Genomic DNA, 27,279 nt, shown 5'->3' with positions numbered 1-27,279 from the left:
CATATATATCCTTTAAACGTGTACAGCCTTTTTTTTTTGGCCAGACAAAGCAGACTCAACTCAGATGTTGAGTAAAGTTTAGCTTGAGAGGACAATGTCCAAAACACTCATTAATTTGATGCCATTAATTTGTCATCAGCTGATAAAGCTCACCATAAACTGCCAACAACCACAGCGTACCAGACTTAAAAACCTGTACCAGAAACCAGGTTAACTAATTTGGATGATGAACAACAACAAATTGCTGAGTAGTTTTCACTGAACCCTACAGATAAGGCTGCTAAAACTATTTCCAAGGGATTGCTTGTCAAATGTACTAAAAAATAAATAAATAAATAAATGACAAAGTCTGAGAGATTAAATGTAGGGCTACAACACTGTAAAATAGTTCAGTTTTGTTTGTTTTTTTGTTTTTTTATAGACAGCTGTATTAGGTAGGGGGTGGCAGTCACATGCTGAGCTCTGCCTGTCTGCACACATAGAAAAAAACAAACTCTTAAGTCTCCTAAGGGGACAGAAAGCATGTCTAATAACAGACAAATGTGCAATAATTAGATCACTATAAGTCTTGAACTAAGAGTTCAAAAAGAAAAAGAAGAAAAGTCCTCAGCTGAGGAGAGCTGATGTTCAATGGGGACTGATTTAGGTGTTGGAGGAGTGTCTGTGGTAACATTAACTCCTTTATAGTCAAACTGTCCAATCACAGAGATGAATATGTTGAACTAGGAACTATTTTTAAATCTGAAGTCTTTGTTTGTCATGTACAAGTAAATCTCAGGACCTTTTTTTTTTCATTAGTAAAAACATGCAACTTTTGCATTTTCAGAACATCCAGAGACACAGAGAAACATGAATACTAGCAATAGCCAGTTCTCCACCTTCACATGACAAAATAATTACATCAAATGTTGAAACGTGTGTGTATCTGAGGATCTGACTGTTGGTCCGTGCAGCTGGGATAACAAACATTAAAGTGCAGCAGGGCCACAGCTCTGCTGAGACAACATCCAAGACACACAAACGGTAACTTTAAAAAAAATAATAGACAAAGATAAGGGAATCAGCAAATCTCATATGACACAATGTATGTATATATATACTCATTTACAGATTTGTAAAAACATAGAAACAAAAGCTGAGAGATTACAGCAATGAAATGTGTGTATGAAACATATACTTTTATAATAATAGTTAATGGTCTTAAACACGTTGCAATGCAAAAAATGACAAGGTAAATGTCTGATATAATAGGAAATCCCTGTGTCACTCAACACACGTCAGTGACACATTGCAAGGCCAAGTAAACCCTATGCCTGAGATTCAAACGCTGGAATGAGATATTCCAAAATTCTGGTCTAATGAGTTTCATGTGCTGCATGCTCATTTCCACAGAGAATAAACTTAGACAATTACTAATCAGTCTTGGATACAACTGAGGGACAGTTCCCAGTTTAAGGTGTCAATATAAGAATTCGTTCAATTGTAGGACTCTGACCACTTAATGGGGCCGATAAAGGACTGCAGGAGCCATAGAGAGAGACTGTGATTATGTTAAAGCATTAGTACTGTGTTTATATACACGCGCGTGTGTGTGTGTGTGTGTGTGTGTGTGTGTGTGTGTGTGTGTGTGTGTTTGTGTGTGCGTGTGTGTGAATGTGCGTGTGTTCACTCTCACTCCAGCAAGCACTGTATGTGTGGGTACTTTAGAGAGAGAGAGAGAGAGAGAGAGAGAGAGAGAGAGAGAGAGAGAGAAAGCACGCTGGGGGTGTGGCAGCTTGGGGGCTTTGGTTAAGCAGACACATGACATAAAACACCAAACCAAAAAAAAAAAAAAAAAATACACTGAACCAGAGCACATTCTGGGAGGGGATTATACAAATGCTTAGTACCATCCACCAGTAATGTTGTACCGTTGTTCCCATGACGACAAGTCTGACGTAGCCCCAGTGTGCCTTCATGGCCAGTCTTGCTTGAACTTCTATGATGTGTCAAGAACACAGTGAACAGCATTCTATAACCTCCTCTTTTCAATCTCAGACTCAGCCATGCATCTATCTCAGCAGGGCAAGAAAGAAGAGATGGTGCATAGGGAACAAGGAGCTTCAGACCCTTCTTTCGAGGTGAGCGTCTGGTCTATCGAAAGGAAAAAACAACAACAACAACCAAAAAAACAAAAAACAAAAAAACTGCCAATTCATGCTGCGTAATCAGATTTCTGGGAGAGTGTTTTATCGATTTTTATCCGTTTTGTGCGTCACATGTGTGTTATCTCACATGTCTGTTTTAGTGGCCCTGGCGGCTGAGTACCCACTACTTTTTTTTTTTAATATGAAATTAGATTAAGGCTGAAATAATAGCTTCATTATAACTTTCCCTAAAAACTGAAATGTCAGAGTGGTGTAAACAAGTAGGTTAAGCACATGCAACGACTAGATTACGTTAATCCCTTTAGAAGGGGGAATATACCTCACCAACACATGAATTTTATCAGTACGTGACATTAACAAAGTTACAGAACTAATGGCATGGGGCCACAGTTGGAATAGCCATGTCATGTGTAGCGTTATAATGTCATTCAGCGTCTGGAGGATTCATATCAGGTGGTTTAATTTTTAAAGTGGTAAAACTCTAAGTTTGTATGTGTTAGTGGTGTGTGTGTAAGAATAGTGGCGTTACAGTATTGCAAAAACACAAGAGTCAAAACATTAATACAAACTGGTAGAGACAGCACATTATCATGGAAATATATATTTAAAGATGATGAACACTTGTTATATAGTGTAATATGATACCCTTGACCAGGAAAATGTAAAGCTAAGATGAAGGGAGGCACAGATACCACATTGAAAACATAGAGCAAATTCTTCATTTATATAGCACTCTTATATCACCAGTGTGCTGGGGTTGTCATTTTGATAAAACATGGCTAGAGCACTGCTTCATAACTCCGGTGTCTTGTGTAACATTTTCTTTAATGGCTTAGAAACTTTCTTTTTAAGTCTCAGTGCTAGTGAACACAAACATATTGATGTGTGTGAACAATTGGTTCAGGACACCAAGGTCTCTTGGACCTGTGAAATCATTCTTCAACAAACCTTAACTGAAGCTGAAAAGCTGTAAGAGTTTTGAAAATGCTGAGGAAAAACACACGTATATGAAATGTCTTGCATAATCATTAATTGTGAGAAATGGCTTTTTACTAAACATGAGAATCTTTTGAAATATTTGTTAAATGTTGATAGTAAAACAGATATCTATTTAAAACTTACATATTTGTTGAATGACGAAAATATACAGAAAATATTTTCTGGTGGAAAAAGTTTCCACACATTTGTTGTACGTAAAGAATGAATGAAACAGTGTTACACTTTAAAGTTATGAAATATGAAAAACATGAGCTTTGTGGAAATCACAGGTTGTGTCATGAACCACATGTGGCCTATGAAAGTGAACATGTTTTTCTGGGTCTCTAGGTCTCATGCGTAAAAAATTAATGATAGACTCTTGAGAACTGACACTTTGCTTGAAGACTCTAAGTCACATGTGTGGAAATGTATGACATGTTGAAATGTTTTTAACGAATATTTGAGTATTCAGGGTGGCATTCTGGGAAACTTATGACCCAATATTTGCTGAGTTATATGCTAGTGGAAATGTCCCTCACTTCCAGCTGGATATTTAAAGGCTTTCTCCAATGCTTTTATTTGTCTTCTTCTTCTTCTTCTTCTTCTTCTTCTTCTTCTTCTTCTTCTTCTTCTCTTTCTTCTTCTCCTTCTTCTTCAAATAATTTTTGGCTATGGATTCCAGATCATTTGGTAACTTTCTGTTAAAGCTGGGATACTGGTGGAACCTCATTTGACTGGAAGCTATGGCAAACGACCCCAACTGGTCCCTTGGTACAGCTGTAGAACTCAATTTAGAATTGTTAGATTTAAAGAGCCATTTCTCAGTACTAGCTGATTTTAGAATTCAGATTATAGATTGTAGATTATTGACAAACCAATTAAATGTCTCAGATTCATTCAGTACCATTCACCATTTATTGGGCTAAGCAAGATATTCTACACTTCTCTAACACTTAATCCTCAGTGGCATCACTTACCTATTTTCCCACAACATGACAATATTCAAACTCTGCCCAGACTGTTTGGTGCATTTTTAACAAGCAGTCCAGGACTTCTATGACTGTGTCATTTTTGTGGAGTTTTTTTGTTTTTTTTTCCTTAAATGAGTAAAATGGCCATACAGTCAAAACCCATTGTACATGTTTCATTCAATCACGTTACTTGTAGAAAATCCAACAATGTATGCATCAGCCATTAGAGGGCGCCACAGTGGCAAATTCGTACTGCAAATCCTTTAATTGCAAGGAAAAAAAAAAAGAAATCAGTCAATAATTTATTGCAACATCCCCAAACTATTACAACATATCCGAACAATTGCTGAACACTGAAGGCACTGAAACATCTAAGGGAAAAAGAATGTTTTTGAATCAGCCAACACTAACTGGTAAACCAACACTGGGAGGAACACCCTATCAAATGACTGCTAATGCTAATATACAATTCATCCAACAGAAGTTTTTTCAAAGAACACGTATCACACAGCATAAGATGTACGAGACAGAATTCAGAAAATTAGACACATGCTTGCACTGTACACAACTATCTCCACACCACTGCGTCTATTGCTGACCTGTTCAAAGTTTCAGACAGGAAATTACACACAGTCCTCCTTTTGTTCTGTCACGTTCTACTTTGTCCGTCGTATTCTCATATTAGTAACACGAACGTTACATTCTTTTCCTTAACCATTGCCAAGAAATCCATCCTCTTTGAGTGAAGTACAAGACAAACAACCAACGCTACACAATGGTTGAACCTCACAGGATAAATACCAAAGGGAACGATTAGAATCCATATGAAATCCCAAACTGAATCATTTGAACAGTCTGTACCCCTTCTGTACATCCATCATCTAACTTCATCATTACATCTGCCTGATTACACCACCCCCCAACCAACACACACACACACACACACACAACAGAAGGTCCATTTGGTATATATATATATATATATATATATATAAAGAAAGATTTCTTTTTTTCCCTTTCTCAGTGTGTCTGTTATCTCTCAAGGTACTGGTATTACTTTGCTGATGGGGGTTTGGAGGCTAAGCGTGTGTGTTTGGGGGTGGTGGTGTTGTATTGCTAAGAAAAGCTTAATTAGATGTATTTATGCCTTTACTGATCCTTATTACTTTCATCTTCTATTCAACTTGTGGGGGGTCGGAGTAGCAATTTCTTCCCTGTTTAACCTCAAAAAAGGATAGAAAATGCAATTAACATATGCTGGACTTGCAAATTGCACAGCTGGTAGCAAAACCAGCAGGTTTAAAAATAGAAGAACGGTCTGAAATTCCACACAGTCACAGCTTGCCTGCCTTCAGTAATCTTCACATTATCACGAAAATGAGTGAATTTGGGAATGGGTAGTATTCTGGCCAAGACAGTACCAGTGGGATTGCCACAGATCCTCAGTATGCAAAAGTGTGTTAACACTGTGGGACTGGACCATTCACAAAGACCTGAGGAAGAAATGTCGCACTATTAAATTGGCCGTCAAAGCTGCAGTGTGTAAAAGGCACTCCAACTGTCATCGTCTTGGATATCTGACAGTAAGAGCAGTTTATAACATACGGATTAATCATGTAACATTGATATGACCCATTCCAGGATTCCCATTATGATTTTAGACAACATTGTGAATGGCATTTGTGCAACCTGAGAATCAAAGTGAAGGATTTCCTGTGGTTGTGAACATGCTAACGCCTCATTAGCTGAAGGAAAACGTCCAAATACAGCTGATGAAACATCCAGTTCAATATCCAGTGCAGAATGCAGTCTTTTTTGGCAAGGTTTTCTGAATGTACCAAGATGTGAATAAAACAGAGGGAGAATGCATTGTCTGTGCTTGTGCTGATCGTGTCTCTGGTATAATGGCACCCCGTGGGTGTTCATTCCTTCGTTAAGGCAAGTGTGAAACTTAAAAGTATGGGGCTGGCTTTGATCTGCCAAGGGTCGCCATGAGGTTAGCCAGTCTTATTATGACTGGATCAACATTTGTGACATTATATGAGAAGTCTTCCCGGCCCCCCAGCGGTGGGAGAGATCTAGGTGTAACAAAAGTCTGGTCCAATAAAGATTTATGAAACAGCCTCACCAAGGGTTCGTTTAGGTGGCCTCTGAGATATTCTGGAACATAGAAAGTTAGAAAAGGGATCAGAATAAAAGTGCGTCTAAGGAGACCAAACTTTTTAAGTGAACATGTTCTTCGCAAGTAGGGTGTTTCTTCTTTGTGTTGAGAGCAAAAGAGATTCATCTGGGATTTTATGCTGAAAAGAGAAACGTAAAGGTCATCCTATACTGCACTAGTTTTAATTGCAGGTTGCTTCACTGCAGGGACGGAAAATGCTAAATAAGCAAATGCTAATGAATTCAAAATATAATGTTCGTGCTCCTTTTTAAAAGTAGCAGATAGTCTTCCCCCAGAACACAGCCAGCACAGCTGTATGGCTGCCAGGTCTCAGCCAGCCAAGCTGAAACACATGCTGCTCTCCGAACTGTGTTACTACTTAGGCTCCTCAGTCAGTCTTGAAGTTCTGAAGGAACAGACTGCTGTTCTAAGAGACAGGGAATTGTTGTCAGAACCAGTCAGACTCTTTGTGTTACTGCTCTTGGAAGTGTTTTTAAAAAACATCTGTGTAGAGCTTTGGGGAGATGGATTATTACTGGTCTATTAATTTCTGGGCCAAGTTCATTCTCTGTTACAAAAACTATGAGTTCAGAAAACATATCAAAGTTTCATTCTTCTGCATGAACGATCCAGTCTAATTTCCTCATGATTGGATCAACTTTGTCACTAAACATGAGAATGGCCGTAGTGGGACCCTGTAACAACGTACAAAGCACACTGAATTTCTCAAAAACATCTCACAAATGGGCTTAATTTACAAACCATTTAGGATTAGCCAAGAAATCTGAATACAGCAACTCACATGCAAGTAAGAGATGGTTACGCCTTGTTTACGAATTTAAAACAAACTGTGCAGAACATTTTCTGTCTCTCAACTTTACTAGGTAACAGTTAGGGCAATACTGTATGCTCAGCTCCAAGATCTCTGCACAAAAACGCAATTATTGATTATTATATAATATATATCATGTTATATTATTATTATAATTATTTGTGTATTTACAGTCTGGTGATAACCACATAACGCATCCTTTGTACAGTATGTCTGAAAAATCCTGGGTATATTTTCACCTTACATCATTTGACTCTATGTCCGTAAGTGCGATTTTAGCTTCGCGACATTGAATGTCACATGGCAACGCTTCAGAGTAAAAAACTTCTCGAGGCTGTAGCTCGACACATTTACTCAACCATGTTAATCTGCTGGGAATGAAATTTGTGCGGTATTTTCACCACCACACTTAGGACTGACCCTGTCTGTGGGCGTCGACATTTTTGAGAGCTGTTCGCATCTGCTTCTCAGTTGACGGTAGACATGGACCGTGTGCTGAATGGATGGTTGACTTGTCTCACCCCTTTCTATTCTCGTAGATCCTTACATGAATTCTGAAGATGATTAGCAGTGGTTTCCTCTTTTTTGTCACCCCATATTTTCTTTGGATGTCTGCTAGGTAATCCACATTTCATAACGGATCTGTTGCAAATTTCCCATTCCATGCATACCGACGACAACATTTTTTCTCCAACAGATTTAGGTTTGCCTAACTATCTTAAGCTTAAACTGACAACTAATTGTATCACAGCCCAAAGGCTTAGTCATTGAAGTGCACTTTAAATCAATAGAAGTTTAGACAAGGCCGACACGTTCACCTTCTGTTACTTCAGGATCATGTTTGTGCTGCCTTTAAGTGTGCTATGAAGTTACCTCTGGCCGTTTGACAACCCTTGCAGATGAGTGTTGCTACCAGGCATGTTACGAAACATCACAGTAAAGCAGCTTAAAAAGACTGAATTTGAAGCACTGGGAGATTCCTATTGTCCTGGATCTTTTGATCTGTGTCTTTTCTGTCATTTACTGATGGACAGTGTTACAATGGTAGTCTAACACTTTCATATGTTATAATAATGTATGAGAAAAATAACAAGTAAACATTTAGAAGTCAATGACAACTCTGGTTAAACCTGCCTGTGTTAGGTAAATGAAAAAGTTGTCATCATTTATCCTTAATCATAACGCCAAACTCTGATCTGTTGCTATGGACTACCCAGACAGAGCTAGTCATATAAATATCAGCCAAGTGGAGATTGGTGGAAAGTCCATTTGGTCAAGAGTAAATATGTAAATGTTTTTTGTTGTTATTGTTGTTGTTTTGTTTTGTTTTTTTACCACAGTCACAATTCTTTGCCTTTTGAAAAGTGATGCATTGATGAAGATCAGTGTTATGCATGCTACAAATCCAGTCACCTGATAACCTGGATAAGTAATTCATTGTGGTTGAGTGAACTGATGAAACAAGGTAGGCTACAACGGTACCTGTGTTCAGTGATGTGCCATGTGTACCATAAGTGTTGACTGACATAATGACATAAAGTGTTGTTGCACTTTCAGGAGGAGAAAGGCACACGTATAAAAAAGCAGATAAAAGCACTTTGTGTTGGAGTCTGTATTCAGCCAATGCAGCTTATAATTTTGATTTTTTTTTTCTCCTTTTGTTTTAAAATGGTGTTTTGAAAATTACTGAAAGCATCTCAGGGAAAAACTGTGATGCCCTGGACAAATTTTGAAAATATCTTTGAAAATATTTGTTATTTTAAATATTTATATGCAAAATAAATGTACATAAGGAAGGTTTAATGTACCTTAGTCCCCACATACAGTAGATGATATCTGTAGACTGAGAATTAGTGAGAGCATAGGAGTGCTCTGAAAACCTGGGCTTGGCATTTTTGTCCAGTAGGTGGCAGTATATGATGGATGTCGATGCAATGGATCTGCAATTGATCTCCAAGAACTTGGGCTAATATACTTACAAAGCAACCACCATTAACTAGCAGATCTAAAAGCAACTGCGTTTGGATTCTTCCATTTATTAAAAAAAAAAAAGTATTAATAATAATAATGCTCATGATTTGTCCTGCTGTGGCTGTGAGATTGGCAATGAAGTTACCGTTTAAGCATAACCAAAGTTACTTTATTCTCAAACATAAAGTATGCTTGCCGTGAAAGCAGACAATTTGTGTGGTGTGTGTGTGTGTATGTGTGTGTGTGTGTGTGTGTGTAGGTGGGTGGGTGAGTGTGCGTGCCTGGCCGAATGTGAGTGTGTGTGTGTGTCCACGTAGGTGGGTGAGTGCGTACGCATGTACTGGCAAATGTGGACAATAGGTGCAACTAGTGATATGGATAGTCATCAATAATATCCTTATCAACCAGAGGACAGGCCAGAAATCATAATTCCATTCGTGCCGGTGGTAAGAGGCACCGTGGTGCACTTAGCTATATCTATACTCCTAACAGTAAGAATAGACCAGCCCTGTCCGTGAGAGAACCACGTTATACAACCCATTTTAGATAACTTGGAGCCAGCAAACCTGATAATGACCAGTCCCTTGGAAAGTTATCTCTCACTCCCCAAAGACCATAAACCATAAACCTCAATAATCGTAGAAGGAGTTGTACACTCCTGATCGGTTGTAAATTGATCTTAAGACGAAAGAAAAATGATTGAAAGAAAAAGATCACATGGTAAAAATCACCTAAATGTGGCCCAGAGGGATCGTTACTCATGCGTCTGACCCCTTTGTATCAACGTAAGAAACTGGTTTTATGTATCATGTGTAACTGAGTGAGGCAGGTCTGTCCTACTTTGCTAACCGTGCCGCATTGATCACAGCTGAGCCTGTGTTTCATGCCATGCGCACCATTATAAATGTTTCACGCAATGGTCACAGACATGAGAGCTCGCTCAAAATCTGAGAAAAACAGTTAACCAAACAACAACAACAACAACAACAACAACAACAACAATGGATGTAACCCGAGAAGACAATGTTGCATAGCTTTCCTTTATCGTTTTTTACAAACCTACAAAACCTGCAATAAAAAAAATCATAAACCAAAGGATCACAAAAGACCTTTTAGATGATAATAATTATAATGACATCAGCTCCCAAACTGTTAAAGGAAGTCCAGGCATCAGCAACAACAAAAAACAATGTCATTTTTGGCACATTCTGTATTTAATGTCATCTGTCTGTTTCACTTGGGTCTCTTAATCTGTCTTATCATTGCTTTCACAGAGCCCAGATGGGAACCACCAGCCTGAAGGGATGGTGATCACAGAGCCCAACGCAGACAGCATAGAGGAGGGTCTGGACCAGAGGCATAGTGTAAACCTGATATACTCCATCAACGACCGGCCGCCCTGGTACCTCTGCATTCTCCTGGGTTTCCAGGTCAGAGGCTGCATACCCAACCATACCATTATCAAAATGACCACATTTCTACACATCCCCATTTTAGGATCATCTGCTTTGCCTCAACACAACTAATTAGTGACCAAGATGTCTAGAGGGGAAAAAAAGAAAAAGATCCGCCCCAGCTTGTCGTCCCTGTCCCTGAAGCCTTTTCTTATCTTTACCCTGAGCAACCACTGCACCGCCATCAGTTAAATATTCCCACTGAAGCATGAGACCTGAGAACAGACTTGTCACCGCTTGTCATACTCAGATACTTCGGTATCCAAGAGCATGACAAGATTTGTAGAAACTGCAAAACCAGTGTGATTCACACAAGTTTCGATCGGTCGATCATTACTCACACGGATAGGAAGTCGTCCTGATAGCTTTAAAGATCAATGCATTTTTTAGGTTACAAGCCCCTACAAAGGCAAGGCATGGGCTTTCATGTAGAGTCAGATCATAAGTCATGGTAGGGTGGGAATGTCCCATCTTTTTTTGGCTTTTGTCTGCTTTAAAACCTTGATTTTTGTATTCTGACAAAATGAATATCACAAAATATGTATGAATGCTTTGATAATCAACTAGAGGTATTAAAATAAATTCATCTCTTCCTAATAAACATCAGTCACCGACAGATAATACACAGTTAATACCAGTCTCTTTCATCACGTCTAATATGTCATGATTTAGACTCAAAAAGAGTACATCTAAAAAGCGGGATTATTACATATATAATTATACAACTTTCTTTTATTGTGTGTGTAAGACTGTCATGCCTTTCTGAAGCCTGCCTTTATACTTATTCTGTTCATTCATTCTTTCATTCACTCATTCATTCATGCATTCATTGAGATCTCTGGATGTGGAATGGAAAGTAGGATTCCAAATCTGGCAATACTAGAATTTCTCTGTGCAAGTTTTGCTCCTTCTCAGTGATGTCCTTATTGTCCTGACCTACAAAACAAAGACACAAAGAAAAAAAACTACTATACTATCCACACTAAACCTGGTGATTGAAGGGAACTAGGCACAATCACATAGATTCACTACTCCTCATGCATTTGTACTATACCGCCCCCCCCTCCACACACATACACACACACACACACACACATATATACATTTATCAATTCAAGTCAATAGCGCTTATTATTATCTTTGCTGGTTTAATCTCTCTCTCTCTCTCACACACACACACACACACAGTTTTATAACAACTGCAGACCCAAAGTCCAACGTTATGATTTGGCTATGGCCAAGGCTACTCCCAACCATGTCTCAGTTTATTGTATGGATTTATAATATGACTTTTAAAAACAGAGGGCCATCTTTGCCTTCTCACCTCTTACCTCACACAGGGATGACAGCAATTACGTTGCTCTCAAAGTGGAGAGCGTGACATTCCATTATTGTATGGAGATGAATGTCACAGGGGAATAGAGAGTCAGCTAAAGGCTGCTACCAGCCTGTTTGGGTTAGATCAAAGAAAAACCTGGAGAGGTGAATGAAGAGTGAAAGAGAAGCTGGGGGCACTCACACTGACATGTGAAGCTGGAGAAGATGTAGAAAAGCACAAAGAAGGGCCTCATTTCTACGTGTGTCACTGGCTTTTATCTTTCCAGCAACACGGAAGGGAGAGAAAGCGGGAAAACATCAGGTATTTCATACCAAGGGCCCATTTCCCATTTGAGTCAAGTGGTAAACTGCATGTTTCTCAGACAACACTCTCACTGGCAAGCACTCACAACACTCCTCTGTTTCCTGTGGCTCCGTTTACAAATTCTTCAAACTAAAGTTCTGTTTATACGATGCCAACAGAGAGTCAAGAACCCTTTGAATGTTTTTCAAAATCGATACGTCATTCCTTCAGACAGAAATACTTTTTACTTAAAAAAAATTTCCTAGTTCTACACAACATTTTCAGCATTTTGTGCAAAGTAAATGTTGTCACTGTGAAACATTCATTGATTCAAATTTTTCAGACCAGCCTCACAGATAAAAGCATATTTGGTGGTGATAACAACCGGAGAGAACTCGGTTAAACTACCATCTTAGATACAAAAATAAGGCCAGAACTCTGGAACTAAAGAATGCTATTTCAAGAAAGAGCAGACACACATAACCAATCACTATCTTTAACTTAAATAAAAAAGCCCAGTAATGTGGGTGTTTTTTCCTCAAGCCATAACAAAGCATTTCTAAAGGGGTTGAGGGTTGTAGATTTTCTGTTAGCACTCCTCCAACACAGTCGAAACAATAAAATGAAAGGATAGCTCCTCCATACTTTTTAAAGAAGATCAACCTTTGGGGCAGGCAAAGGACAACTCACTGCTTGCCATTTTAACAACACACCAGACCATAAAGTTTGAGCTGCCAGCAGTAAAGCACACAGGGTGAGAATTCATGTCTCCACACCTGGTTTTTCAAGCGCACGTGACCCTTTGTCAAAAAGCAAGTCGTCCGGACCAAACTGATATTTCTGCAAATTAGCATAGAGTTTGATGTCAGATGGAACAGGGGGGCTATCAATCCAGGATGTCTCAGCAACATCTGCCTTCCATTTTTTTTCTTCCCATGTTTTTTTACTGTCAAGAGGCCTTTAAAAACTGAATCTTTTCATGACTGTCTGTGTGAGCTTGCATTTAAAGAGCAGGCTGTTTGTTTGAACAATATTCTAGTGTCGTTTTGACTGTTTGCTTTATCTTATCAAACAGCATTACATCCTGGCATTTGGTGGCATACTTGCTATCCCTCTCATCCTGGCTGAGCCACTCTGCATTAAAGACAACAACGCTGCCAAGAGCCAGCTAATCTCCACCATCTTCTTTGTCTCGGGTTTGTGCACGGTGCTGCAGACCACTGTTGGGACCAGGTATCCACGTGCCGACTACACAACTTCACCCAAATTTCACAACCCAGCAGAGTTCAAAGCTACAGGGTTAATCTAGGCAGAATGATTAAACTGTTAGACCACCCAATTAGACCGTCTCACAGTATTTTTTTCCCCCCCAAAGTTCTTCATTTTGGGTATTGTGGTGAAGCCAAGCGAATCAGACTGAAGTTATGAAATCCTATTGAGTTATGAACAGAGCACTCAAACCCAAGGCATCATTTAACATAATTGGACAACTGACGACTCCTGTGTAAAATGCCTTGGGGATATTATGAAAACACTTACTGCATCATATCAAGTGAACCATGTGTTTTGTACAAACACTCTTTTAACTGTTTAAACATGGAATATACTATGTGTAGTGTGAGAAGGAAATACTTAATCTAGACAAAATGGGAGGGGGGGTGCAGCATGATTGAGAAACATTGTGGTTCAAAAGGTTTGCTATAAATCATGCAGATAAGAGGAATTAATAATCACATTCAAGTTCACTGTCCATGACAGGCTGCCAATCCTGCAGGGAGGAACTTTCACATTTATCACTCCTACGTTAGCCATTCTCGCCCTGCCCAAATGGCAATGCCCTGACACCGTATCGACCCTGCACCCCAACAGTACCCCCACAGCCGCCGCTGACGTTCCTCTCGTCGACAAAGATGAAGTGTGGAAAGTCCGTATGCGTGAGGTAAAGTATGCTACAGCCTTTAATCCCAGTAATCAAAGGAAAAAAAAATGTCAGCAAGTGTTTCGACAAGCATTATTTACCGCAAGTTGTTTCAGTTAATTTCTTTTCAGGATTTTTTTTTTTTTTTTTTTTAAAGAGTGCAATCTATGATGCCACAGGTTGCTGAGCAAATCAACAAATCACAAAATACAGTTAAATAAGACAGGTAGGCAAATAAATGAAGTAAACACAACAACAACAACAACAGCAACAACAACAACAACAATAACAACAACAAAATGAAATGCAAAAACAAAACATAAAGCACAGAAAAACACATTGAAAACATTCAGAAACAATAACAAAAAAGGAAACACAAAACCAAACAAAGGAGTACTCAAAGAGCGATAAGACAACAGCTTCAAAAGAAATAAAACTCAGGGCACATTAAAGAAACATACTTTAGGCCTCTCATGGTTGTGAAGCAGCTGAAAACTGTGGGGAGGTCAGGGCAGTGTACACGAAAGAAAGGAAGTTTATTTAAATATAATGTGAGCTTTACTAACAGTTAGGGTTTGAAAAAAATATATCTAACTTTTCAAAACATTATCTGGCAGTCTTGGTAACATTTGTATTTAATGGCAAGTGATGTTTCCACCATGGATTATTTATCCTGCTCATAGCACAGTGATTTCATCAAAGTCTCATGCCCTGGCCCCGACTAAACATTCAAAACATTCAAGAGCTGGAGCGCTTCTGCTGTGAACATTTTCTGAATATTTTGGGTTTTGTTTCTGTTAAAGCTACTGTGTATGTCCCATATGCTGTTGTGTGGACTCTTCTTACTGTTGTGCTTTCGATTTGTTATTCATTGTTTTTCTCTTTTCAGTGGTTTCTCCTGTGTTTTCTCTGGCCCATTTTGAGCTTTTCTGATTTTTGTTTTTGTCCTTCCTCTTTCTCGCTTGAGTTTCCTTTTTGTCCTTGTGTTTCCTAAACAGGTTTTTTTTTTTTTTTTTTTTTTTTGTATGTGTGTGTTTTACAGCTTTTAGGATCTGTTTGCACTTGCTGGCTGCTATAGAGGTCACATAGATCACAGTGAAAACGGATCAAGTCTGAATCAGGTGCATCGTCTAACAATGAAGAACAGAATTCCATAGGCATCGTCTCAAAACAAACAAACATACAAATGAAAAAAAAAACCCAACAAAAATTAGGGACAGAATTCCATAAGCCAGTGTCTCATTCAAAAAAAAAAAAGAAAAAAGGTTTAGGGCAATGGCGGTCCCAATCTTGTGCTGTTTCGTTCAGTGGAAACAGAAACTTTCCCTCACACTTTCAGACATTTAGAATCCTATTCTGTCTTTTTCTCTATCAAAGATACAAGGGGCTATTCTCGTGGCCTCTCTCCTCCAGATTGTCCTGGGTCTGACTGGACTGGTAGGACTGGTACTGAGGTTCATCGGCCCACTCGCCATCGCTCCCACCATTAACCTCATTGGACTGTCGCTCTTCATACAGGCGGGGAAAAAATCAGGAGCACACTGGGGCATTGCTTCCTTGTAAGTCATCGTATCATCACATGGTGTTTTTCCATCACCTACACTGTGGGCACACGCAGACAATTCCAAGGAAAGTGACAGCTGTACAGATATGATCAGGCACATATCTGCAACGTTAACCATAGAGTTAAAGTTTAGGAATCGCTTTTGAAATTGAACATGCTTGATGCTTTTTGATGAACGTGAATTTATAGGGGTTCCATCCCAAGAAGCCTTGTATCTCATCAGTCTTGACACTGTTCCAGTATCTGGTTATCTGCACTCATACTTTTAACATAACGTAAGCTAATCTGGTACTTTGCTTCTGGTGAAAATCCTGGTTAGAGGAAATCAGATCTGGCAGTGGCTTTGCATTCCTCTGTTTGTCACATTACTGTTTTCCCGGAGGTAACCTGAGCATTCATCCAAAATGATCTGCAAAACTATACTTCAGACACGCCAACAGATCAGGAGGATGACAGGTAGGGCTTAGGCCGCAGTCTTTCTCATCCTTCATCATTCATGAGCTATAGAGCTTGGTTTAGCAATACTGAAACGGTGCACTAACAGGCTTGTGTTGGTCCAGTAGTAATAAAACATTGCGCCAACGGGTCGATACTGTTCGTGTCGCTCAAGCCCGCCGAAGTCGCACGACCAGTTCAGCTTAGTGGTCATCAAGACGGTCTTCATTTAGTAAAAAGGCTGGAGCCATTCCATAGCCGTCACAGGTGTACTTTGGTAAGACACATCAACCCATGAATCTTAGTCACCTCACCTAGTTGTGACGGTCTCTGAGACCATACGAGCTGCTGATTAAGGAGGAATAAATACAGCAACTGAAGTATCATCTGTCTGTCAAGGAAAATGTGTGAAAGTCATCGAAAAGCTTAACCTTTAAGTTTTAAGACAGGGAGAAACTGAGAGGGGGATTTCTTTAAAATGCCTGCATAAGTTACACAGAATAATGCTAAGTTGCTAAGCAGATGTCAAGAAGTGGAGGCAAAGCCAAATAAATGTTAGAACAGCGGCCCTGTATCTGTATGGCCAGAATCAGGAGAGACACACAGCCACCTGGAAATACAGTTCAGCAAAATGTAATAATGAAACCTTTTAATTGCATATATATGGGCAAATAAACAAACAAATAAACAAATAAATAAAGTGTTTCATGTGGATCTTAAAATGAATGATTCATCTGAATGAATCACACGCACCTTGACAAGGGCATAAATTTATTTCCTCATTTTTCTGTAAAGATGTCTGAGTGTCCTGCCTGTGTTTGGTCTTTTCTCTTCAGAACAGTGTGTCTCATTCTGCTCTTCTCCCAGTACCTCAGCAAAGTCAACGTCCCTTTAATCACTTACAAGGACAAGAAGTGGAAAGTCTTTCAATACCCCCTCTTCAAACTGTTCTCAGTAAGGCATCATTTTTTTGTTTTCTTGCTTGTTTGTTTGTTTGTTTGTTAAAGGCTTTCTTGCTGTCGCTGTGGACCTTTGCAGTTCAACTTATTTCATTTTTTTCATCAACACTGACATATCCCGACTGTCTCTACACCATCAACAAACATTATTCACTATTGTTGATTTGATTTAAAAAAAAACAAATCTGATGAAATACAGTGGATTGTTGTCATTTAAACAATTACTAGTGTGGTGCATAGGTTAGTCCTGAACAAATATTGAAGATAACAACACAGTTCTACAGGCCATGATTTTTACCTGCACTCAAAATTTGAGGATGGCTGTGATAAATAAATAAATAAAAGTTAGGCATGTTAAGATTTAAGTAGTTTACCTCACAGCTTATCAAACAGTATCAAAAAGTTGAGTATACTCAAATACACTTTGATGTGAGTTGTCTTATGGCTATACATGCATCCAATTTTTAGTTTGTTCTCAGTGTTGAGAACAGTGGAATAGAACTGGCTTAAGGTTTCAGCCTAGCACAGAAAGACAAGTATGTACCTGCAAGAAAAAAAATTATCTTGATGAAAGACATCAAGGGGGTCAAAAGTCAAGACTAATCAGTCTGAAAACTGAAACAGGAAAAAAGAAAAATACAGAATGCTTTTCATACCAAGTACTCCCATGATCACTGAGAGAATGCCAATCAACACTGTTAACCAAACATGAACCTTGTCTCCCCTGAACATATCAAAACTCCACATTCAGTAGTGAATTCAGGTCTCTCTCTCTTTCTCTCTCTCTCTCTCTCTCTCTTTATGTCTCTCTCTCCCCCTCTCCCTGCCTCTCTTTATGTCTCTCTCTCTCTCTCTCTCTCTCTCACTCTCTCTTCTCATTTCATGAATATTTTAATCTAAATTGTGCGTTACCAATGTTGAGGCATTCAATCGTCTTGGGGAGAGCAGGCCAAAAAAAAGACAGGGGCTATTTAAGGCCGACATTTTGTTGAGTTCTACGGAACCTAGAGATATCGTGTCATTTTAGAGCAGTGCACAACGTTGAAAACCATTGTTTTAACAGTGTTGAACCTGACCCCTGTTGGCTTGTACCCCATGGTCTTCCATGGCAGCTGAAAAAAAGACATTAAACCATAGACTCAAATGCAATCAGATGCAATAAAGCCTGTGAAACCTGTGTGGTGTGAAAAATGTTTTGCCTCTGGACTTTACATATCGAGACTTTGCGGATGGGAGCTGCGCATACATACTGAGCACATCAGGAGAGGAGAGAGACGTGAGAGCAGACTATGTAAAAGCCCGAGGGAAACACACAATCCATTCCTTTTTTTTTTTTTTTTCTTAAGACATTGTTAAGTGTCAGGTTTCAACAGTTTGTTCCACAGCTCTCCTCATTTTCCTTTATGTATTCCTTGTTACCTTTCTGTGGTTATTATGTTTTACAGCCTTTTGGGGCACTTTTAAATGTTATTAGATATTTGTTACTGTCAGTATATGAATAAAACAATTTAGATGTTAGCAGACAAACAAAACAAAGCCTATTTAGACTGCTACAAATGCAGTGGATATGTGAACTATATGTGACAGTGGGCATTTCCTGGCATTATTAAATCTGTTGAGGTGGGTCAGCTGTTAAGCTTCAGATGGTCTCGGTTCATTCCCTTGTCTCAAACAGTTCATTGACCGACACATGGAAAGTCTTGAAAGTAAAAGCATGTACCTCATCCACTCTCACACACAGATGAATCGTTACAACTTCTCCCCAAACTTAATTTGCATATAAGAAAATGCAAAACACTGGTTTCTGTACGAACTTCAATTCATTCTCTGCGTGTCTCGCGGAGCAGAGACAAAGCTTTTTCCAAACCATTAGTCAGAACCTGATATTCTTCTTTTTGTTCCAGATAAACTCAGCTAAGTTGTTCAATTCTGTGACTGTGTGATTCCTTAATGGTGAGGCACATTTAAAATTAATGCTGCCCTGGGTTTTTCTGCTAATAATGAACTGTTTCCTTCAAAAGGCTTTGTTTGGGATGTGTGGAGCTTGGCTCGTGTGCTTCCTGCTAACGTACTTCAACGTCCTGCCCACCTCTCCGGATGAGTACGGCTTCATGGCTCGGACGGACATTAACCTGGATGCCGTCACCAGCGCCGCCTGGTTTCATATGCCATATCCCGGTGAGACACAAACTGCTCAACAACCCCAAAATGCTCAGCACCCTTAAACTGCTCAACACCTGTAAACTGCTCACACCACTGGCATTTAAATCATTTCTTTGACCCCACAGGCTTTAACCCTACAGGTATGAGAGACTAGGATGGTCTTGAACACCAGTCAACTTCCATTTCCTCTAATAAATTGAATTCTAAACAAATGAAAGTGTAGTTAGTAGATGTTCCCTCCTGCCAAGCTAAGCTGGCTCATCCACGGTTCCTGTTCAAGTAATCCTACTGCTTCCAAGCCTCCAGCCCAGCCCATACTCTTTCCAACCCAATTTCTTTTCCCACCTAATTTTCAGCACCCTAAAGGTGGGGGGGGGGGGGGGGGGGGGGGTTGGGAGTTTCAGACCAAACCGGACTGAAACTTACCGCAGAGACTCCACGGCAAAATATAACGAATATCATCAGGCACACGCAGCTCACGGTTAATCTCCCTGTTTCCCCATTCAGTCACATTCAGACTGCAAATTACTGAAATTTGTTTGTTCTACACGTATTCCACGTGTCAGCCATCTCTTCTTTCACCTGTTTTAGTCTGTGGAGGTCATGCTGATCCTGTTTATCACTGCTGATCATTTAACATTAAATTAACCAGAAAACCTTTTCGCTATGGTTGGTTTCAGTGTTACTAGGGAAGACAAAGCCAATCATAGGCCTGTAAAGTATTAACTCTGTATTAAATGACTGACGTCTTCAATGGAAATGGAAATGACAGAATGCAAATGGTAGCTTCAGAGGAATTTTTTGAGAACCTGAGGCACGGGCTGAGTGTTTATACAATTCAAAACAGAAACAACAATAAACATAATTCTCTCTCATTATCAACACTGAAAATAACCTTTAAAAAAATATTGCGTTTTACATCACAGTTCTTCAGAAAGAGAATCTTCAACAACATATTTCACAGTAGTAGATGTACGCGGTGCAGCACCAGTTGTCAGTTTTCAAGTTTTTTCATGTCATTCACGACTGACTTTGCCCAATCAATCCTGAACATTCGGACTATATGATAGTGTTTGGGTTTTGATCCTACTTTTAAACTTGGTTATAAAGGCTTTCAAATTGCTGTCTTCTCCATTGTTTCTCAATTCCAGTCCAGGGAACCCATTAGACTGCGGATTCTGGTCGACGCCTTTCACCAGCACACCCATTTCACGTAGCCAGTAATCAGAAGAGTCAGTAATCAGTAGACAAGTCAAGCAGGGGTGGTTATGCCAATCTTGAGCAAAAACTTGCTGAACTGGACTTGAGAATCACTGCCTTATTCACTGGAAATTGTACAGTGAGGGAATGGTACAGTGGCTGTGAGAGGATGTTTCAGGGCTTCCATTCAAGGACTTTTTGCAAAAGGAATGCTGTAAAGTGGCACAGCCTTTTAGGGAGTTTTGAAAATGCGGGCACTGGTATGTGAGAGATAAAGCAGATCAGCCATTAGTAAAAAAAAAAAAAAAAAAAATTACATCAGCCACACGTAAATACTCTCTGACAAGGTAGACTTTGATATTCTTGGTGACAGGGCAAAAATAAGTCTTTGAGCAGTTTGATATTGCAGTATTTGCTCATAACTAGCAAGATAAGTCATGTCACTAGCTATTTTACATACTGGAAGCTACTCTAATGAACTTGATTTTCATGTGATTTCTTATCTTAACTCTAAGAAGATTTATTGATACTGAGCTACTGCTACAAATGTCAGTTTCTAAATTACAGTTGCAGTACTATAGTCCCCCATTGTGCAGCAACATTTCTATATTTATATTTATTTAGCTTCTGCCTTCCCTTGATGCAAGCCAAACAAGTTTCTCAGGTTTAGAGGGTTCCTGAATGAAACCCCAAAATCCAGGCCACAAGAGGATAAACAAACAAACTGTTGACATTTCACAACTGCACTCACAGTTCCTAGAATTTCTTCTGAGGTGTTTTTTTTTTTCCACTTTGCTCGTATATGACGCATTTAGGTTCCGTCTCTCTGAATCAGTGCCAAAAGAGAAGTCCTTGCAAGCCATTTTTATCTCACAAAGATTTTCTGCCAAGAGAGCAGAAAAGGCTGCACATGCTTAAGTCATCGATCATAGTTTTTTTTGTTGTTGTTGTTGTTTGGTTTTTCTTTCTATCTTTCTTTCTCTCTCTTCTGTCTCTGCCTCTCTCTTTCACCTCTCTCTCTCTTTCTGCATTGTTTTTGTCATACAGGGAAAATTGGGAACAACTTGACAGATCAACTGCTTTGCAAGTGCATGTTACTGTGTCTTCACTGTAGTAAAATAGTTTAGCCAAATAAAAAGGATTTTCAGATGAAGCACAACTACTCTATGTATAAACCTCCAGCCCCAGATGCTATTCATCTATAAGACAAATGGAAGAGGGTTTAATATTTTTTTTTAATTTATCTATATGAATATGATATTTACCCATCCAAATTATGACCTGAAGTTTCTTTGCTTCCAATGTCCATATGGAAAACCACATCTGTTCTACTAACCAACTGGCATCTTTAAAAGGAGAACCATATGAGCACTAGCTTGAGTAATGGTTGTATCAAAAAAAGAGAGAGAATGAGAGAGAGCGAGAGAGAGAGAGAGAGAGAGAGAGAGAGAGAATTTTCATCAAAGCCAAATCTTCGCGCAGAAATTTCCAGACCACGTGAATTTAGGAAATTGTTTTAAAGTATGTCTCTTTGGGATGACATGAAAAGTTATGTAAAAGCATAATTACATGAAACAGAGCCAATTTTCAAAATATTATCCTACAAACCCAGACAAATATCTCTGATAGTTCTCTGTAGAGAGTTCCCAAAACCATAAATCGTTGCATCTTCTAACATATAGCTGCACTTTATTAACTTAGACCAAGGATGAGGATGGCTGGATTCCCCAGTTGTCTGTCAAATTCCTTGTAAGATTTTTCCAGAAGGTTCACCTCCGTTTCACATAGTTTTCTATGCTTTCCAAGATATCTTCAATTCTTGTTTAAGCACAAAAAAAGAAACCATGTATAAATTAAGATTTCCTGTTGAAATTAAAAAATCAGGTTACTATATCCTATTTTAGAAATAGGCATCCAGTATGGGCTCTTAAGAATGTGATTAAGAGGTCGTGTAAATTTGGTCGAAATGGAGTTATTGGTCTAAATAGTTACATGCTTTTTATCCTTCCAAGTTTAAACTAATCACCACCTTCATAGGTACCATTTCCCTCTATTTCCCTTAACAGTTCCTCTCACTCACATGTATGAAGTTCTTATTCATGTGCTAACATAGTGAGCCAATCAGACACGAACGTACAACCTCACAGCCATATGCACATGCTCATCCACAATTCTTTCACTTTCTTTAGTGAAGTGGTCACTTACCTTTCCTTTTGCAGACACTGTAAGTATTTTGATTACTTTTGAATCAGTGTTCACTACATTTGTGTGCTTAGTAAATGTCATATTACAGAGCCCTGCTTTGATCTTGTTATCAATTGGATGTTATCTAGAGTTGACATACTATTAAAGAACTGAACTCCTCAGAGTGTTTATTAAATCATTATTATTATTTACTTTGATTATTAAATTATCAAAAGTGGTAATATTTTGATTTAATTCATCATTTTTCCTATGATAAATGTTGTCATTTTAACTAATTATTAAGATTCCAAATTTAAGGTGCTGGTAAGGTGCAATCCATTAGGAGCTTGTAATTAACTTTGTCTTCTTGTCCCCTTTTCTCGCTCTCAATTTTTATCCTATTTACTCCCAACTCTCCTCCAGGGCAGTGGGGCTTGCCCACAGTGAGTGTGTCCTCTGTTCTGGGAATGGTAGCTGGCGTTTTAGCCTCCACCATGGAGTCCATTGGGGATTACTATGCCTGTGCGCGCCTGTCAGGCGCCCCACCTCCACCCACCCACGCTATAAACCGTGGCATTGCAGTAGAGGGGCTGGGATGCATCCTGGCCGCGCTCTGGGGCAGCGGCAATGGCACAACATCCTACAGCCAGAACATCGCCGCTTTAGGAATCACCAGAGTACGTGTAGCAAAACCACTCTTTAATCATTCGTCTAAACGTCGAGTTAGAAGAACAAGAAGAAGTGCTTTATTTGTCACACACACACACTGAGCAGTGAGCAGTGAATTGGAGCCTCTGCATTTAACCCATCCTAATACCAGTTAGCGCACACACACACACACACACACACACACTATGAGCTAGGAACAGTGGGCAGCCGTCACCGCTGGCACCCAGGGACCAAGTTAATCATTAAAGAGCCCCTTTTCAAGACAAGTCCTGTTAAAGAGAGGAGCGTGCTAGCGCTACTGAAATGTTATGGTTCCGAGATACCTGCAGTGCTACAGATCAACCCATATAGCTTTGAAGTGAACGGCAACATTGACATGTGAGAGGCTATCTTCCATTAGCCTCAGGCTTTCTCCTCGGCTCTAAAAAATATGCTTCAGCAAGTGCTTCCATCTCCTTTCCCGTGACATCATCTGTTTTTTTCTCACAATATGAAAAGTGCAGGGGTTTTTTTTTGTTTCAAAAAGAAATACCCTGTGTCAAAAATGAAGAGCCATTTTTTCCTTCAAATTCTTCAAAATGCATCAAACAGGGGATGACTTAAACCCTGGGGCAAAGTGAAATTCATTTTTAGCCATTCCAATAACCAAAGCAGGTCTCAGCAGGATTTGGAACAATATACAAATTTGGACAAAAAAAATGGAGAAATATAAACACATTAGTTTTTTCCCAGGCACTTGCCCCATTCTTATTCTGATCAGTCTTGAGTTTATTTTTTTATTTATTTTTTTTTTTAATGTCATTTACCTTTCCAAAAATCACAAAATCAACTGCCTGCATATTTGTCATGGGTGCACCCAAAGTTGTAACATGGCAAGCATTTTTTTCAGTGTGGCATGCTTTACCCAGAATACCCCAGAGTGTCCATGAGGACCTATGAAATAAAAATGATTAAAGGCTTGCAGGATGATGGATGACTACTGTTACTCAATACATGTGTCAGGTTGGCAGCAGACTGGTCCTTCAGACCACTGGCTTTCTGATGATAATCTTGGGACTCTTCGGAAAATTCAGCGCCATCTTCATCACCATTCCCGATCCGGTCATAGGAGGAATGTTCCTGGTGATGTTTGGAATGATCGCAGCAGTGGGAATTTCAAATCTCCAGGTAAAAGGGAAAGGTCATGGCTCAGTTTTATCAACTTACTTATCTCTGGCACCACTCACTTTTAGAGGAATGGCTTTGTGCCAACCGTTTATGGATCATTACACAGGGGCATGAGACTCATACAACTTTTGCTTGCGTTTCAAGCAGAATATTGCAATATATTTTGAAGTCAGTCATACAATGTTGTGACATTCTGTAGTGAGTGCAGTAAAACTTCATCACTTATCTCTGTCAGAAAAATTAGTTAATTACTCTCATGTGCTGTCTATAATAAAAGGTGAAATGAATGTGAAAGAATTTACCAGTGACAAAGAGTACCGGTGACTTAACCCAGGCTGTCTTCATCTTCATTGTCTTTTAGTATGTGGATTTGAACTCCTCCAGGAATTTACTAATCCTTGGATTTTCGACCTTCAGTGGGCTCGTTCTTCCAACATGGTTTCATTCAAACCCAGGCCTCATTAACACAGGTCTGTCCTAAGATGCACATCCACAGACAGATTTCTTTATGCATATACCAAATTGGTTCTTAATTTTTGTATTCAGCTAAATCAGTTTATACCTCTGAAATTATGAAATTATGCAAATTATAACAAGATAACATAACTCTGTGTGTGTATGCACTCGTGTGTGTGTGTGTGTGTGTGTGTGTGTGTGTGCGTTTGTGTGTGTCTGTGTATGTCTATTAGTGTGTGTGTGTGTGTGTGTACATGCACATGTGTCTGTATGTGTGTGTCTCTGTGTGCACGCACCTGTGTGTGTTTTTCTGTTTTGTTTGTTTTCCTTTGTTTACCTTTCTAAAACAAAATCCTCCACAAACACAGTATGATAAGTTTTATGTAGAAAGTATGTAATGAGTGGAACTTTACAGTGTTGTATTGTAGTAGCCATTTTCTAAAGCTTGCAGTGCTTCGACAACTTATAATAACATGTTCTTAAGTGATGCACAGAGAATACCTCCCTACATTTCTCCTTATAGCAGGTGTTGAGCTGTGTGTGTGTGTGTGTGTGTGTGTTTTTTTCTTGTTTGTTTTATTTCCCCACACATACACTATGAAAAGGAATCATTAATGTGCATATCAAAATTAATCAGTTTCATAGCAAAACTATCTACAAACTAGGTCAGTGAGGCCTATGTGTGTATTTGTGTGAGAGATAACTCAAGATATAAGACATGATGAGTAATTCAGTCTATAGTCTGTCTGAGGGTCATTCGGTCCAAATGCTGCGTCCATTGCTGGCTTATGTTTAAGAGTGAGGAGTATTGTCTGGGTTCTTGAGGTAAGGGCTACTTACCTACCAATCCTCTTTGGAAGTCTCAGTGTGACTGCGGTAATCTTCACATCAGAGCTCTCTCCCTGAATAGCTTGCCTTAAACACCTTGGCTGGGCGTCTTGGCCTGCCCATGAACTTTGCCCAAACCTTGCTTTGCAAACATAGCTTTAAAGTGCATGGGCATTTGTAACATAAACAAAAGGGACTCATGTTGGGGAATCTTAAGCATGTTATTTGAAGGCTTGCCAGTTTCCACCATTAAGCAGTTGAAACATGGTGAACTTTTGACCGGTGGGCAGTGGATCTCCTATGGATCCTAACAGATTGGTCATTAATGGGCGGACAGACCGCCATAGTTAGGGCCTGTTTACTGGAGACCAGAGATGATCTGCACATGTCTCACTCTCAGGTGTATTTACCAGCATCAGTGGCTCTTAGAAGTCCCATTTCATCATCAGTGGATATTGAACCAGTCATTCTGTATCCTCGTCCGACCTCTTGACATACATTTTCCATTAGCTGTCATATGGATTACTTAGCAACTCAAAATAGACTCCAAGTAAAGCTACTGCTTTCCTGTTTTAGGTGAGAGTTTTCTTGACATAGACGCTCAGCAGACAAACAACAACAACAACAACAAAAAACTACACACGCATTAACGTGGGAAAGTTATTCTCACCCAGGAAAAAACAAACACAAAAATTCAACTCATTCAAGATTTTCTTTTGTTTTGCTTCCATGAACTGAAAATATAAATGTGTTTGATAAAAGAGGTTATTTAATCTATTTAATAGTCATCATTTCACTTTATCCACTAGTCTGGCCATTAAAAAGCACTGTGAGAGGTCACCCAGACACTCAAAGTCACAGGTTTTTGTCTCTGATTCGATTGTTTTACAGGCATAAAGGAGCTAGACCAGATCATCATTGTTCTCTTCACAACGCACATGTTTATTGGTGGATTCTTCGGGTTTGTTTTGGACAACACGATCCCAGGTTAGTCCAAAACCGAGTAGTCAGCACCAGAGGATACACAGATTTCACTAATTGTTCAGTGGAGACAGGCCTCCTGGACTGTTCTGGAAAAACACCTTGTTTTCTGAAACCTCCCCACGGCGACAAAACCTCATGCTAACTGTTGTGGACTGTTTAACGGTTGACTCAAATCTTTTTTTGTTTTTTTTTTCCCTTGTCTTTCAACAGGGACTGAAAAAGAAAGAGGGATAAAAAACTGGAGAAAAATGGAGCAGAACAGCACAAAGGCGTACTTCAGTGATCAGTCTTGTTACAATTTACCCTTCTGCATGGACCTCCTAGAGAAGTTCAGATGGGCCCAGCGTTTGCCTTTTCTCCCATCAGTCAAGTCTCTGAAGCAGGGTGAACAGATGTGAAATACCACACAGTTAAATGAACAGAGACCCATCCTGTTTATAAAGGATGCTGAAGTTTCATTTATTCTCTTATATGTGCTTGAGTTTCTCCCATAAGCGTCCGGCATGCTGCTCTCTGGGGCCAATATGACGGCTGCTAGAAAGAACTGGCTTGAATCAAACTGACTCCACTTGCGCACACATGTATTTTAACACATAATTTTGTTTTTGTTGTTGTTG

The 27,279-nt window shown here is 39.4% G+C and overlaps 1 protein-coding gene across 1 annotated transcript; it reads left to right on the top strand.

Moving 5' to 3' along the window:
- The first annotated feature begins 2,045 nt into the window (after positions 1–2,045).
- LOC115826061 (solute carrier family 23 member 2) lies at positions 2,046–27,060 on the top strand. The gene is made up of 12 exons (XM_030789775.1): positions 2,046–2,124; positions 10,342–10,490; positions 13,211–13,368; positions 13,894–14,074; positions 15,431–15,612; positions 16,889–17,006; positions 19,033–19,189; positions 22,982–23,235; positions 24,230–24,394; positions 24,756–24,864; positions 26,570–26,665; positions 26,873–27,060. The coding sequence occupies exons 1-12, from the start codon at positions 2,046–2,048 to the stop codon at positions 27,058–27,060; spliced, it is 1,836 nt and encodes a 611-aa protein (XP_030645635.1).
- Positions 27,061–27,279: the final 219 nt, after the last annotated feature.

The sequence above is a fragment of the Chanos chanos genome, chromosome 1 (assembly GCF_902362185.1).
Source record: "Chanos chanos chromosome 1, fChaCha1.1, whole genome shotgun sequence".
Classification (NCBI taxonomy): Eukaryota; Metazoa; Chordata; class Actinopteri; order Gonorynchiformes; family Chanidae; genus Chanos; species Chanos chanos.
The sequence above is the reverse complement of the archived record's forward strand: the minus strand, read 5'-3'. Positions and strand labels throughout refer to the sequence as shown.

Excerpts from the sequence above, each read along its gene's own strand:
- LOC115826061 (XM_030789775.1), top strand. The coding sequence starts at position 2,046 with ATGCATCTATCTCAGCAGGGCAAGAAAGAAGAGATGGTGCATAGGGAA. Across the intron at positions 15,613-16,888 it reads CACTGGGGCATTGCTTCCTT|AACAGTGTGTCTCATTCTGC; the intron begins GTAAGTCATCGT and ends TTTTCTCTTCAG. Across the intron at positions 24,865-26,569 it reads CCCAGGCCTCATTAACACAG|GCATAAAGGAGCTAGACCAG; the intron begins GTCTGTCCTAAG and ends ATTGTTTTACAG.